The 15552-nt window shown below is 42.8% G+C and overlaps 1 protein-coding gene across 3 annotated transcripts in view; it reads left to right on the forward strand.

Moving 5' to 3' along the window:
• Positions 1-15017, forward strand: part of ZBTB5 (zinc finger and BTB domain containing 5) — a 30500-nt gene extending 15483 nt beyond the window's left edge. For all 3 annotated transcript variants that reach the window (XM_073591579.1, XM_073591587.1, XM_073591571.1), the window contains one exon: positions 12562-15017. In XM_073591579.1, coding sequence (XP_073447680.1) covers positions 12566-14599 — 2034 coding nt within the window. In that variant the 5' untranslated portion in view covers positions 12562-12565 and the 3' untranslated portion in view covers positions 14600-15017. The remainder of the gene's footprint in view (positions 1-12561) is intronic.
• Positions 15018-15552: the final 535 nt, after the last annotated feature.

Below are 15552 nucleotides of genomic sequence, written 5' to 3' on the forward strand. Positions count from 1 at the left end.
CACCTTGGACTTTTATTGTTTTTTTTATTTTTTGGTAATTACTGTGTTAATCCCTCACTATCCATTTTTTATTTACATCCTAGGTCCTACCTTCTTTACTTTATTTTACATTGATTTCACCTTTTATCAGTCTGGTACCACCTATGCTTCACCCCACTTATTTACTAGGTATATTATACGGTGATTTGTTCAATCATTTTCATATTTAACTACTCTATATAGGTTTCTGGTGATGTTATCCATATCACCCTTATTAATGATATCACACTCCTCGGAATATCTGTTCCTGATGGATTGTCTTCTTTGTGCTCTGGGTTTTCTCCCCCTTAGCTCCCAGGACTGATGAGCACCCCGGCTGGCCTCCAGTCCTCACCGCTTCACACCTAGACTCCTACTTGATTCCCAGCAGGGTGGGTTCTCTTCCACTACCCTCTTTTTGTATCCCCCTCTCCCATGCTTAGACATAGCACTTATTTACAATTTACATCTTTAGATACCCATATTGCATCCGCTCCTGATGAGTGGAGTTATTCCACGAAACACATTGAGAAATTGGATGCTACTCACGTTGTTACCATCCAGGAATAATTAGTAACCTCACTGTACTATATTGGTATTATTGTATATGTTTTACATTATTATTCATATGGATCAAGAGTCTGGCAATACCATGTATTTTATTATGCTTGTATGTATTACATTATGGAATATTTTATCCGTATATAAAATCATTCCTTGTTTAAAATTTACTTTTATATAGCAGTTTACATACAATCACTAGTTACTGCCCAGACATATTTGTACCCATTTAATATCTTGCATGCTTCATATAAAGTCCCACTGTGCTCCCCCTAGTTAGATGTGGAATTACACCCCAAAATGCATTCTGATGTTTCTCCTGAGTACAGGGATACCACATGTGTGAGACTTTTTGGGAGCCTAGTCACGTACAGGACCCCGAAAACCAATCACCGCCTTCAGGATTTCTAAGGGCGTACATTTTCCCTTTTTTTTTTTTTTATTTCTTAATTTTCCAAAACAAATAAGGGCTGCAAAATACCCACCATGCCTCTTAGCAAATACCTTGGGGTGTTTACTTTTTGAAAAAGGGTCATTTTGGGGGGGGGGGTTGTGCTATTTTGACATTTCGGGGCCTCCTAAACCGTGATAGGTAGTGAGGAGTAAAATCAAAATCAACATTTTACGTCCTTAGCAAGCCTGAAGGCGGTGATTGGTTTTTGGAGTCCTGTACATCAGTGGTCATCAACCCTGTCCTCAGGGCCCACTAACAGGCCAGGTTTGCAAGATAATTGCAATACATCACAGGTGATATCATTTGCTGCTCAGTGATTGCACTAGTCTAGTCTGCATCTCCCCATGGTAAAACATAAAACCTGGCCTGTAAGTGGGCCCTGAGGACAGGGTTGAAGACCACTGCTGTACATGACTAGGCTCCCAAAAAGTCTCACATGTGGTATCCCCGTACTCAGGAGACGTGGCAGAATGTACAGTACCTCACAAAACTGAGTACAGCCCTCACATTGTTGTAAATATTTTATTATATCTTTTCATGTGACAACACTTGAGAAATTACACTTTGCTACAATGTAAAGTAGTGAGTGTACAACTTGTATAACAGTGTAAATTTGCTGTCCCCTCAAAATAACTCAACACACAGCCATTAATGTCTAAACCGCTGGCAACAAAAGTGAGTACACCCCTAAGTGAAAATGTCCAAATTGGGCCCACTTAGCCATTTTCCCTCGCTGGTGTCATGTGACTTGTTAGTGTTACAAGGTCTCTGGTGTGAATGGGGAGTAGGTGTGTTAAATTTGGTGTTACCGCTCTCTCTCTGATTGGTCCCTGGAAGTTCAACATGGCACCTCATGGCAAAGAACTCTCTGAGGATCTGAAAAAAAGAATTGTTGCTCTACATAAAGATGGCCTAGGCTATAAGAAGATTGCCAAGACCCTGAAACTGAGCTATAGCACGGTGGCCAAGACCATACAGCGGTTTACCAGGACAGGTTCCACTCAGAACAGGCCTTGCCATGGTCGACCAAAGGAGTTGAGTGTACATGCTCAGCATCTTATCCAGAGATTGTCTTTGGGAAATAGACATATGAGTGCTGCCAGCAATGCTGCAGAGGTTAAAGGGGTGGGGGTCAGCATGTCAGTGCTCATACCATACACCGCACACTGCATCAAACTGATCTGCATGGCTGTCGTCCCAGAAGGAAGCCTCTTCTAAAGATGATGCACAAGAAAGTCCGCGGTTTGCTGAAGACAAGCAGACTAAGTACATGGATTACTGGAACCATGTCCTGTGGTCTGATGAGACCAAGATAAACGTGTTTGGTTCAGATGGTGTCAAGCGTGTATGGCAGCAACCAGGTGAGGAGTACAAAGACAAGTGTGTCTTGCCTACAGTCAAGCATGGTGGTGGGAGTGTCATGGTCTGGAGCATGAGTGCTGCCGGCACTCGGGAGCTACAGTTTATTGAGGGAACCATGAATGCCAACATGTACTGTGACATACTGAAGCAGAGCATGAACCCCTCCCTTCGGAGACTAGGCCACAGGGCAGTATTTCAACATAACACCTCCAAGATCACCACTGCCTTGCTAAAGAAGGTGAGGGTAAAGGTGATGGACTGGCCAAGCATGTCTCCATACCTAAACCCTATTGAGCATCTGTGGGGCATCCTCAAATGGAAGGGTGGAGGAGCGCAAGGTCTCTTATATCCACCACCTCCATGATGTCGCCATGGAGGAGTGAAAGAGGACTCCAGTGGCAACCTGTGAAGCTCTGGGGAACTCCATGCCTAAGAGGGTTAAGGCAGTGCTGGAAAATAATGGTGGCCACACAAAATATTGACACTTTGGGCCCAATTTGGACATTTTCACTTGTTGTACAAACTTTTTTTGCCAGCTGTTTAGACACTAATGGCAGTGTGTTGAGTTATTTAGAGGGGACAGCAAATTTACACTGTTATACAAACTGTACACTCACTACTTTACAGTTTAGCAAAGTGTCATTTCTTCAGTGTTGTCACATGAAAAGATATAATAAAATATTTACAAAAAATGTGAGGGGTGTACTCACTTTTGATAGATACTGTATTTTGGGGTGTAATTTGATATACCCGTGCCATGTTTGAGCAATATATCATTTGGTGACAACTTTGTGTGAGAAAAAAAAAAAAAATTTCCCAAAATTTGTGGCAAAATATAAAATATTCCATGGACTCAACATGCCTTTCAGCGAATGGCTTGGGGTGTCTACTTTCCAAAAGGGTGGGCCTTTGGGGGGTTTTGAACTGTTCTGGCATTTTATGCCAAACATTAGAAGCTTTTGCCACACATCACCCACTCTAACCACTTGAAGACATCCCTTTCCGACACTCTTTTTGTTTACGTGAAAAAAAAAATTTTTTTTTTTTTGCTAGAGAATTACTTTGAACCCCCAAACATTTTTTTTAAGCAGAGGCCCTACAGATTAAAATGGTGGGTGTTTTTTTTTTTCCACACAGGGTTTGCGCAACGATTTTTCCAAGGCAATTTTTTTGGGAAAAGCTTTTTTGAATTTGCACAAAAAATGCACTATATTGTTCAAATGTTTAGTAAAATATAAAAGATGATCTTAAGTCGAGTACATGGATACCAAACACGACATGCTTTAAAATTATGCACACCCGTGCAGCAACAACAAACTACATACATTTTTAAAATCCTTTACGGGTTTCCATTCTACAGAGGAGGTCTACTGCTAGAATTACTGCCCTCGATCTGATTATCATGGTGATACCTCTCGTGGATGGTGCAATTGCTGTTTACATATGACACAAGACCGATGCTTGCGTTTTCTTTTGTGCTTTTTTGTTTGTTTTTTTTTTCATAGTCTTTTTTTTTTTTTTTATCCCAGGAAATGTAAATATCCCCTATGATAGCAAGAGGTAGTGACAGGTACTTTTTTGAAAAAATTGGGGTCTATTAGACTCTAGATCTCTCCTCTGCCCTTTAAAGCATCTGACCACACCAAGATCAGTGTGATAAGATGCTTTCCCAATGGAGCTGTTTATATCTGGTGAAACCGAGGTCATGAAATGCTCGTAGCTTCCGGTTTCTTAGGCCATAGAGATGATTGGAGCCGTTCTGGTCTCTGATCAGCTCTATGGTCAGCTGGCGGAACTACCGGCTGCATTTTTGGGTTCCTGGTGGGAGGAGAGCGCGAGAAAACCAAAGACGACGAGGGACGTTCCCTCCCACTGGTTGTAAAAGCAGTCTAGCAACTAATTAGCCGCTAGGATTGCTTTTACATGAAAGCCGACTGCTGGCTGAAAAAAACGATGACGAGATGATACCTAAACCTGCAGGCATAATTCTGGTATAACCACTCAAAGTCCAGCAACATACCAGTATGTTGCTGGTGCTTGTTGGGCTTTTTATTCATGCAGGCTGAGGGTTAAATGAAAAAAGAGAACTTAACCGATTCCTCTATTTACAGCGATCGATCCTGGGGTTTGCTGGACATTAGAATACCGCCCTGTATCCACCCACTTCTAAGGATAGGCATACATGCACCATTCATTTTTTTTTTTCCCCCGTTCAGCCCATGGGATTCCTTCATTCACATCGATCGATCGATGTGGATGAATAAATCTCTGCCAAGAAAAAAAAATATATGCCGAAGCATAGGGGCGATCTCCCCCTATGCTTCGGCATATATAGTATCTCACAAAAGTGAGTACACCCCTCACATTTTTGTAAATATTTAATTACATCTTTTCATGTGACAACACTGAAGAAATGACACTTTACATTGTAGCAAAGTAGTGAGTGTACAGCTTGTATATATCAGTGTAAATTTGCTGTCCCCTCAAAATAACTCAATACGCAGCCATTAATGTCTAAACTGCTGGCAACAAAAGTGAGTACACCCCTAAGGGAAAATGTCCAAATTGAGCCCAATTAGCCTATTTCCCTCCCCGGTGTCATGTGACTCAGTGTTACAAGGTCTCAGGTGTGAATGGGAAGCCATTGCTCTCATACTGGTCATTGGAAGTTCAACATGGCACCTCATGGCAAAGAACTCTCTGAGAATCTGAAAAAAAGAATTGTTGCTCTACATAAAGATGGCCTAGACTATAAGAAGATTGCCAAGACCCTGAAACTGAGCTTCAGTACGGTGGCCAAGACCATACAGCGGTTTAACAGGACAGGTTCCACTCACAATAGGCCTCACCATGGTCGACCAAAGAAGTTGAGTGCATGTGCCCAATGTTATGTCCAGAGGTTGTCTTTGGGAAATAGACATTTGAGTGCTGCCAGCATTGCTGCAGAGGTTGAAGGGGTGGGGGGGTCAGCTTGTCAGTGCTCAGACCATACACTGCATCAAATTGGTCTGCACGTCGTCCCAGAAGGAAGTCTCTTCTAAAGATAATGCACAAGAAAGCCCGCAAACAGTTTGCTTAAGACAAGCAGACTTAAGGACATGGATTGCTGGAACCATGTCCTGTGGTCTGATGAGACCAAGATAAACTTTTTTGGTTCAGATGGTGTCAAGCTTGTGTGCCGGCAACCAGGTGTGGAGTACAAAGTGTCTTGCCTACAGTCAAGCATGGTGGTGGGCATGTCATGGTCTGAGGCTGCATGAGTGCTGCCGGCACTGGGAAGCTACAGTTCATTGAGGGAACCATGAATACCAACATGTACTGTGACATACTGGAGCAGAGCATGATCCCCTCCCTTTGGAGACTGGACTGCAGAGAAGTATTTTAACATGATAATGACCCCAAACACACCTTCAAGGCGACCACTGCCTTGCTGAAGAAGCTATAGGTAAAAGTAAAGGTGATAGACTGGCCAAGCAAGTTTCCAGACCTAAATCCTATTGAGCATCTGTGGGGCATCCTCAAACGGAAGGTGGAGGAGCGCAAGGTCTCTAACATCCACCAGCACTGTGAAGTCATCATGGAGAAGTGGAAGAACTCCAGTGGCAACCTGTGAAGCTCTGGTGAACTCAATGTCCAAGAGGGTTAAGGCAGTGCTGGAAAATTAATGGTGGCTACAAAATATTGACACTTTGGGCCCAATTTGGACATTTTCACTTAGGGGTGTACTCACTTTTGTTGCCAGCGGTTTAGACATTAATGGCTGTGTATTGAGTTTTTTTGAGGGGACAGCAAATTTGCACTGATATATAAGCTGTACACTCGCTACTTTACATTGTAGCAAAGTAATTTTTTCAGTGTTGTCACGTGAAAAGATATAATAAAATATTTACAAAAAATGTGAGGGGTGTACTCACTTTTGTGAGATACTGTATGCTTTTTTTTTTGTGGTGGTGAAATTGCCTCCTACAGCGCTGGAGTCACAGATTCACGTATCGTGAGAGCAAACCCTGTTGCTGTCAAAATAAATAATTGGGTGCGGCAGCTGAATGGCATACCTGCAAAGCAAACGAAGGTTAAAAATGAATCACAGTAAGTAGAACAGTAGGACATACCTGCAAAGCAAACAATAAAACATTACAGTATTGCATAAAATACAGTAAAACAGAACAATAAAACAACTATTTTTGATATATATATATATATATATATATATATATATATATATATATATATTCTAAGCAAGCAAACAAAAATAGCAGGTGTCACGCCTGTATTTGCGCTTGCTGCAGACGGCATTTTTTTGGGGTGCTAGTTGGGTAGGGATACCAGGAAAGACATCCGGAAAATGCCTCTCATGCAGCCGTCTCACCGCATCTGGATTGGGAATATGGGCCACAAGACCTCTTGGATACAGAAGGGCTGTGATGACCTCTTCCTGGAATTTTAGGAAGGATCCAGTTCTTCCTGACGCTTTGTATAGCACATAAGCGTTGTAGAGAGCCAACTGAAATAAATATAGAGACACTTTTTTATACCAGCGACTGGCCTTACGGGCAACTGAGTACGGCCCCATCATCTGGTCGTTTAAGTCCACCCCTCCCATTTTAAGGTTGCAGTCATGGACACAGAGGAGCTTCTCAACATAACCAGTCGCTGTTGTAATTTGGACAGCTGTATCTGGGTGAATGGAGGACAGAACGAAAACGTTCCATTTGTCCTTCCAACTCACTGCAAGTAATTAATTGGACCTCTCTCTCCCTCTACCCAAGTTGGGCATTTTACAAGCCTTTGAGGGAAGCCCCAGCTATTAGATCGCGCGGTGCCACATGCGCCAATTCCTGATTGATAGAGGTGTCTAAAAAGTGGCACACTTAAATAAAAATTGTCCGCGTGTAAAGGGTACCCCTTTCCGAAGAAGGGTGACGTCAAGTCCCAAACAATCTTGCCGCTGCTCGCTAAGTAGTCTGGGCAGTTGGGTGGCTCCAAGCTGCTATCTTTTCCCTCGTAAACCAGAAAACTCCATGTATAGCCTATGGCCCTGTCACAGAGCTTCTACATCTTGACCCCATATCTGGCACACTTGCTGGGGAGAAACTGTTTGAAAACCAGACGACCAGAAAATTTAATCAGGGACTCATCAATGCAAATCTTGATCGGGGATAAACAAGGCTGCAAACTTTTCGTTGAAGTAGTTTGAGGGGCCGAATTTTATGGAGCTGATCATGTTCAGGGTCACCCTGAGGATGACAGATTTCATTATCATTGAAATGCATGAACCGCAATATCTGCTTGTATCTAGCCCTGGCCATGGCAGCAGAGAACACTGGCATATGGTGAATTCGGTCAGTGGACCGATATGACCGCAACTCACTCATTTTAGTAATGGCCATGTTGAGGGATAGGCCCAGAAAGGTCCTAAATTCGGGAACAGTTATAGGTTTCCAGCCAAATTGGCAAGGGGTGAATTTGGGTTTTAAGCGATAAATTGACCAGCCTATAAATTGCTTTAGTCTACAATAGATCTGTACAGATCTTCAGTGAAAGACAGCTCAAAAAATTCAAGGGCCAGTAAATCCTGCTGTTTTCACCTGAATTCCGGGTTGGCTAGTGAATGGGGGAAGTACGGGCGCTGCAGAATCTGTGGGCTGCCAATCGGGATTTGCAAGCACATCAGGAAGGGCCCTATGTGTGCTACAGGCCTTCTTTGTAATTCTTGGTGGCTGCGGGCCACTACTTGTGCTAGCCACTATACCAGCTTGAACTGCACTTATGGGACCCGCCACGTCACCAAGTGATACTGCAGTTCTGGTTTGTCTATAACCAGGGTGTACTAGGCTGCTGAGGCTCGCCAGTTCACCAGATGGTTGAGCGGCACTAGTACTGACACCCTGCTGCATACGAGTATCATGCGGTTGTTGCACCTCAGCAACAGAACAGGGCTGGGTACGCCTAACCTTAGCAGGGGCCACTAATCCGTCAGAGCTATCAGTCGGGGTGCCGCTCGCTACAGGTTCAAATACTGAGCCTGAATCTGACAGTGAGGACTCCCCGCTCTCATCTGTCATGCTCAGCATCCTGTAGGCCTCTTTACTATTGCACCTTTGGTTTGACATTACATTTATAGGTAACTAGTGCGACTCAAAGGTTAAAAAAAAAAAAAAAAAAAAAAAGCACCTGGTTGTCAGATGACTGAATCGGTACAAAAAATTAACTGCTAGCGCTAGCAGGGATCAGGCCTGACTCTGCTTAACGCTGCAGTTTTGTGTGCTGTGTTTTGGAAGTGATGGTGATCTTCTGATACTGCACTTGAATGGGCTGGGTAGAGGGGGTTAAACGTAGGTGCTGGTAGGTGTCGGGGCTGATCCTGCCAATGCCGCATTTTTGGGAACACTATACTAAACGGGGATGCTAGTATAGTTCTGATCAGATTAAAGATATTGATCCGTTTAGACACTATACTAGTAATGGAGGTATATAGTGTGTTAGTGTTACTGGCAATCAAAGGGTTAAAATCTGATGCTGCCTGGGATTGTTGCTAACTGAGGCTAACACCTAGTTGACACTAACTAGCGTTACCTGTGACATTAATAGTGATCAGAAAAAAAAACTGTACACTATATTAATTACACTGTGACAGGGAGAGAAAGGGTTAGTTGGGGGGTAATCAAGGGGTTAAACCTTTATTAGTGAGGTGTAGGGTACCCCCTATATATTGTCTATATATTATCTGGGCCTACCATTAACTGCCCGAACGCTGTTTAGCTTCACAAGTGACACCAATACAGTGATCAGTAAAAAATATTTATACTGCACTTGGTGACGCCATCAGGGGTGAAATGTGTGCCTACACGTAGTGGTGTTAGTGTAGTGTTGGTGTACTCACAGTGAAGATGCTCTCTCCCCGCACGCTGGAACTGAAAGGGCTCCAGGAGGGGAGATTGCATCGCTTTCTGTTTACATTACACAGGCATAGGAAATTTTTTTCCATTGGTCAGAACCGATCAGCAGGTCCAGGCAATAAATCATTGGTCTGGACCTGATGAGTGATCAGTTTACATGTGCTTCTTTGTGTCTCCTAAATTTCTGCCTGCCAATGTCCTGTTTGACCTGGTTGATCCTGCCTGTGCCCCCTCCTCAGAGTAAACTGACCATGCTACTGTGGTCCGTTTACATCTTGTGTCCTTCCATTGAAGATACAGACGTGCTCTGCTGGAGCGCAGCATGCCTGTATCTTCCATAGTCAGTAGAAAGCCACGCCCCCTCCAGCTGCTCCTCTCATCCACCCACTGCTCTAGGCTGGAGAAAGAGGGAAGTGACGTAATGCCGTCAGGACTGATGGCGTTCCATTGCTTCCAGTTATGGCGTAGGTGATCCCAACACTGAAAATGCCCACCAGCAGGTCCGTGCACCGCTGTGGAAGCTACAGTGATGTACGGACCTGCACTAATGAAGCCGCAGAAGGCAGAAAAGGAAGTGAACGAAGGAAGTTTAAAAACAAAAAAAGAAAGCACATAGTAAATGCAGGCATATTGTTTACTATTTCAAAAATGATTTTGTAATGAGTAAAGGTTACAACCACTTTAAGTGATACTAAACACACACTGTTTAATATACATTATCCAATCTCTTTCTGCATGTGGATGATGGTACTGTAATTATTTTAATAAAAAAAAGCATCTAAGTACCTTTTTTTTCCTAATCGATATACAGCTGTCATATTTCCCAGCCTGTGTGCAGGGAAACATAAGAAGGAGGAGCTTCTAGTCCTATGCTGCTTCTCACTTGGTCAAAAAACAGCCTTTGGAATACGGAGTAAAAATAACCGCTTCCGGACCAGCGGCAGGTTGGCTTCCCTGCGCGAAACCACGTTACTGTACGTGGTCTCGCGGGGTCCGGATAGCAGGCGCGCGCCTGCTGCACAGCGGGAGTGCCAATGCTCGTGACCAATGGTTGCGATGACCACGAGTGATGGTGACCAGGTGACACAGAACAGGGACGAGTGTGTGTAAACACACACTTGCCTATTAGCTAGGAACCACGATCTGTCACTTCCTGTCGTTAGTCCCTCCCCCTTCAGTTAGAATCTCCTCCCAGGGAACATGGTTAACCCCTTCACTGCCCCCTAGTGTTAAACCCTTCACTGCAAGTGACATTTTTACAATAATCAATGCATTTTTAATCGCACTGATCGCTGTATTATTGCCAATGGTTCCAAAAATGTGTCAAAATTGTCCGATGTGTCCACCATAATGTCGCAGTCACGATAAAAATTGCAGAGCGCCGCCATTACTAGTAAAAAAAAAAATATATATATATGTAAAAATGCTATAAATCTATCCCCTATTTACTAAAAATATGTAGAATACATATCGGCCTAAACTGAGGGAAAAAAAATAGTTTTATATTTTTGGGGGATATTTATTATAAAAAAAAAAAGTAAAAATTAATGCGTTTTTTTCAAAATTGTCGCTTTTTTTTGTTTATAGCGCAAAAAATAAAAACCGCAGAGGCAATCAAATACCACTTAGCACTAAAAAAAAGCTTTATTTGTGGGAAAAAAAGACGTCAATTTTGTTTGGGTACAACGTTGCGCGACCGTGCAATTGTCAGTTAAAGCAACGCAGTGCCGAGTCGCAAAAAGTGCTCTGGTCAGGAAGGGGGTAAATTCTTTCGGGGCTGAAAAACTGTTTGAAATTGCCATGTGTATATATATATATTTTACACACACACGCACAATATTTGAAATCAAATCTTTATTTTTTTGGCAATAACATGGTGTGAGGAATTTCTGCCAGTCATCGGCTGTGTCACCACCCAGCCTGTGTCTTAGCATAAGAGGGAGATGAAGCCTCCATCAATCTACATGTAATATTACCCCCCCCATCATTGTGTTTAACTGGTTAGTGGGCATGGAAATGGGGGGAGGGAGTGGGCTGTCATTTACCAGTATATATACGCCTACATATGTGACTCATATGGTCACATGGCCTGCTCAAATGTGATAGGGAAGAAATGCTCAGGGTAGAAAATACACTGAAAACTGGACATGTGTAGAGCTGCCAACACTGCTCTGCAATGGGGACTTGTACAGAAGGGGGGGGGGGCATAGAGAGCAGCAGGATCAACAAGGTTTTTTGCAGAATACAGAAAACTAATCTCATAGTGACTAAGTGAGTATGAACAGCATGTAATACACCATTTATTCATGGGGGTTTAATGACACTTTAAAGTTCATGCTGCCTGAGTTCTGTATTATCACTTTGAGGTAAAATGCATTAAACAATATACAGGATCAGTAGGAGAGCAGCAGAAATGTAGTTCCTGAACCCTGTGCTGTGTAACTTGGCCATATTATGATTTTAATAGAGCTTCAGAATCAAAATTTGGTAAAACCATAAAATCTATAATGAAATGAAGTTCTTATATAATTTAAAGGTCCAATGCAAGCGAATCTATTGGCCACTCGGGATCTTGCGTTGGAATGTTGAGTGTGCTTAGTTCTTAGGCAAAACCAAAGTTGAGGCCTTTGTATAGCATGTGCTTCAGATATTGGTATCATTGGTAGTTTGAATTTTTATGACTAAACAACTCTCCTTCAAGTATAGCCATGTATTTATCATGGATTTTGGTGATCTTGTTAATAGTTTAATTGAGCTTTCAAGGTTTTCTGGATTGACAGGCCTCATTTACACTGCTGCTGGTAAACGGACCTTTAGGAGCAAGTAGTTGGGCATTTTTTTCAGCTACCCCTGAACTCTCCTCTGTTATCTTATCTGTCCATGTACACAGGGTCATTTATAGGCAGTTGAGTTTAGAAGCATTTTTTGGAACACAAAAAAATGGGTTCAGAGGCATTTGAAACGCCAAATGCTTGTAAACGCGGTAACTCACATTTAGCAGGGTTTCATTTACAGACATTTTTCAATTTAACAAAACAAAAGAAAACATTTTTTTTTTTTTAAACAAACATTTCTAGACGCAAACGCGGCTAAACGGCTGTTATTAGACTCCAGTTTCTAGCTGTCAAGTTAAATCATTCAGGAGAGGTTGAACAACATGCCATGTACATGAAGCCTAAAATGCATATTATCATATTTAAAATTACATACATTAACCTATTATGCTCAGACTGTATATTTACTTTGGTATTTTTATCTTTCTCTTAGGAACATGGATTTCCCTGGGCACTTTGAGCAGACCTTTCAACAGTTAAATTACCAGCGCCTCCAAGGCCAGCTCTGTGACTGTGTCATAGTTGTTGGGAGTCGGCATTTTAAAGCTCACCGCTCTGTACTAGCAGCATGCAGTACTCATTTCCGAGCTCTGTTTACTGTTGCAGAGAGTGACCAGAGCATGAACATGATCCAGCTGGACAGTGAAGTGGTAACATCTGAAGCCTTTGCTGCTCTTATTGACATGATGTATACATCCACTCTTATGCTTGGAGAAAGCAACGTAATGGATGTGCTACTGGCAGCATCTCACCTCCATTTGAATTCTGTTGTGAAAGCGTGTAAGCACTATCTGACTACAAGGACATTGCCTGTGTCTTCCCCCAATGACCGAGTTCAGGAGCAAAGCGCACGAATGCAAAGGTCTTTCATGCTTCAGCAGCTGGGATTAAGCATTGTGAGTTCAGCTTTGAATTCAAGTCAGAGCAATGAAGAACAGGCCCAGCAGCAACAGACTTCAATGGGTTCCTCTGTAAGAAATAGCATAGTGGAGCAAAGGGCCGCATTTCCTATAAGACGACTGCACAAAAGAAAGCAGTCTTCTGAAGAAAGGGCTAGGCAGCGCATGAGGGCTTCTATTGATGAGTGTCTCATTACCGATGTTACCAATGAAAGTGTACAGTCCATGGGTAATTCTCGTGAAGAATATTTTTCCCCTGATTCCCTTAAAATTACAGACGCTATGAAAGCTGACTCTGCCCCAGACAACCAAGAGGATAGCACACTTATGTTTGATCAGTCATATGGCAACCAAGAAGACACACAAGTGCCAAGCCAGTCTGACAACAGTGGAGAAAACATTATCTCAATGGCAACTCAGACAACTCGAGTTGAAACGAGTTACAATCAGGAATCTGCTTGTGAGAAATCAGTTTATGCTTCAGAGACTCATGATCTTACAGTGGATGAAAAAGATCACATGAGAGTCATTGTAAAGTCTGAGCCACTGAGCTCGCCTGAACCTCAGGATGAGGTAAGTGATGTGACATCACAAGCAGAAGGAAGTGAGCCAGTTGAGGTTGAAGGTACTGCAGGTGCAGAAAAAATTGAACTGAGCCCAGAAAGCAGTGATCGTAGTTTCTCTGATCCCCAGTCTAGTACAGACAGGGTTGGAGATATTCACATTTTAGATGTGACTCCCAACTTAGAGCACAAATCCTCTTTTAGCATTTCTAATTTTTTAAACAAGAACAGAAACAGCAACCTCAGCCTAAATCAAAACTGTGATGATAACATTCCAAATACAACCAGTGACTGTAGAATGGATGGAGAAGTGTCCTACCTTGTCAGTCCAGAAGTAGGTCCCAGTGGTCATTCTTCCAATGTTATGTCTCACTTGGATAATCCTTTTGGTGATGGCCCAGATTCTCATTTTGCTCGTCCCATGCAGGATCATATGGGTATTCCTTGTGTTCAGTCCTCCAATTACCGTGGAAATGACCCGTTTGGAATGGACTACCCAAGGTCTGGATTAGGGCTTCACTCTATGTCCAGGTCTATCATGGGAAGTGCAAGGGGTCGTGCTTTTAACTTTCCAAATTATCGGCGTATCGCCCCCAAAATGCCAATTGTTACGTCTGTACGAAGCACTCAGCTACAGGATAACGCCTCCAGTTCCCAAATGATGATGAATGGGGGAAACTCCTCTTATGACAATGGGAATGCTTCTCAGCAAGGTCCACCACAGTTGACAAGGGCATCTGCAGATGTCCTTTCCAAATGTAAGAAAGCGCTCTCTGAGCATAATGTGCTGGTGGTGGAGGGTGCCCGTAAATATGCCTGTAAAATATGCTGTAAGACTTTCTTGACTTTGACAGACTGTAAAAAGCACATCCGGGTTCATACAGGTGAAAAACCTTATGCCTGTCTGAAATGTGGAAAGCGGTTTAGCCAATCCAGTCACTTATATAAACATTCCAAAACTACTTGCCTTAGGTGGCAAAACAGCAATCTTCCTACGACGTTGCTTTAACTTTATCGCCTCCTCACCAAGATCAGTTACCATCATGTGTGACGTAGCAACATTTCCTTGTACTTAATGAAGTAGGATGATCCAGTGTATTGTGAATGAAAAGGCAAATGACTTTTGAAAAAAAAAAAACTATGGTCTTGGAGGGGAAACATATCTTCATCAAAATATTTAACCTCTCTCTGTTTTGAGGTGCAAGTACTTCATTTGTTTATGTATGTTTATGTAAAATGGAAAAACATTACTAACACGCAAGGTTTTAACCAGACATTTCTGTACAATTGTGTAAACATTAATGCAACAAATGCATTTTTATCCATTTTTGGTAAGTATTGTTCCCTTCCTTTGAGTAAATTATTGAAAACTGTACAAGCTTTTCAATTAAAAAAATTAAATCTTGCCAATAAAAGATCTACATTTACATTGTTCTTATCTCTCTTGGGAATTCTGATGATCTGGTTCCAGGGCTGCCAAACATTGGTAGTAAATCTATTGAGAAAAATGAAGCTGCGCCCACTGAAAAAAAATAATATAGATTTAAATATTAGGCATGCAGCAGGCCCTAATACCTACCTGAGCCCCATCTCTGTCCAGCGCTGTTCACTTAGTGTCTCGAGCGTCTGCGACTCTCCCTCCTGATTGGCTGAGACGCAGCAGCTACACCATTGCCTCCTGCTGCTGTCAAAGCCAGCCAGCCAATTGGGAGAGGGAGGGAGCGAGGCTGGGCAGCAGCTCCATGTCTGAATGGACACCGTGAGCTGTGACTGGGCTCGGGTGACCCTAATAGAAAACTGCCTGCTGTGGGGGCCCTCAACAGGAGGGAGGGGCCAGGAGCACGGAAGAGGGACCCAAGAAGGAGGATCCAGGCTGCTCTGTGCAAATCCACTGCAACAAAGCAGAAGTATAACATGTTTATTATTATGTTTACACTTACGGACCGCCCGCCCTCGTTATAC

Source organism: Aquarana catesbeiana, linkage group LG01 (genome assembly GCF_042186555.1).
Source record: "Aquarana catesbeiana isolate 2022-GZ linkage group LG01, ASM4218655v1, whole genome shotgun sequence".
In the NCBI taxonomy this organism is placed as follows: Eukaryota; Metazoa; Chordata; class Amphibia; order Anura; family Ranidae; genus Aquarana; species Aquarana catesbeiana.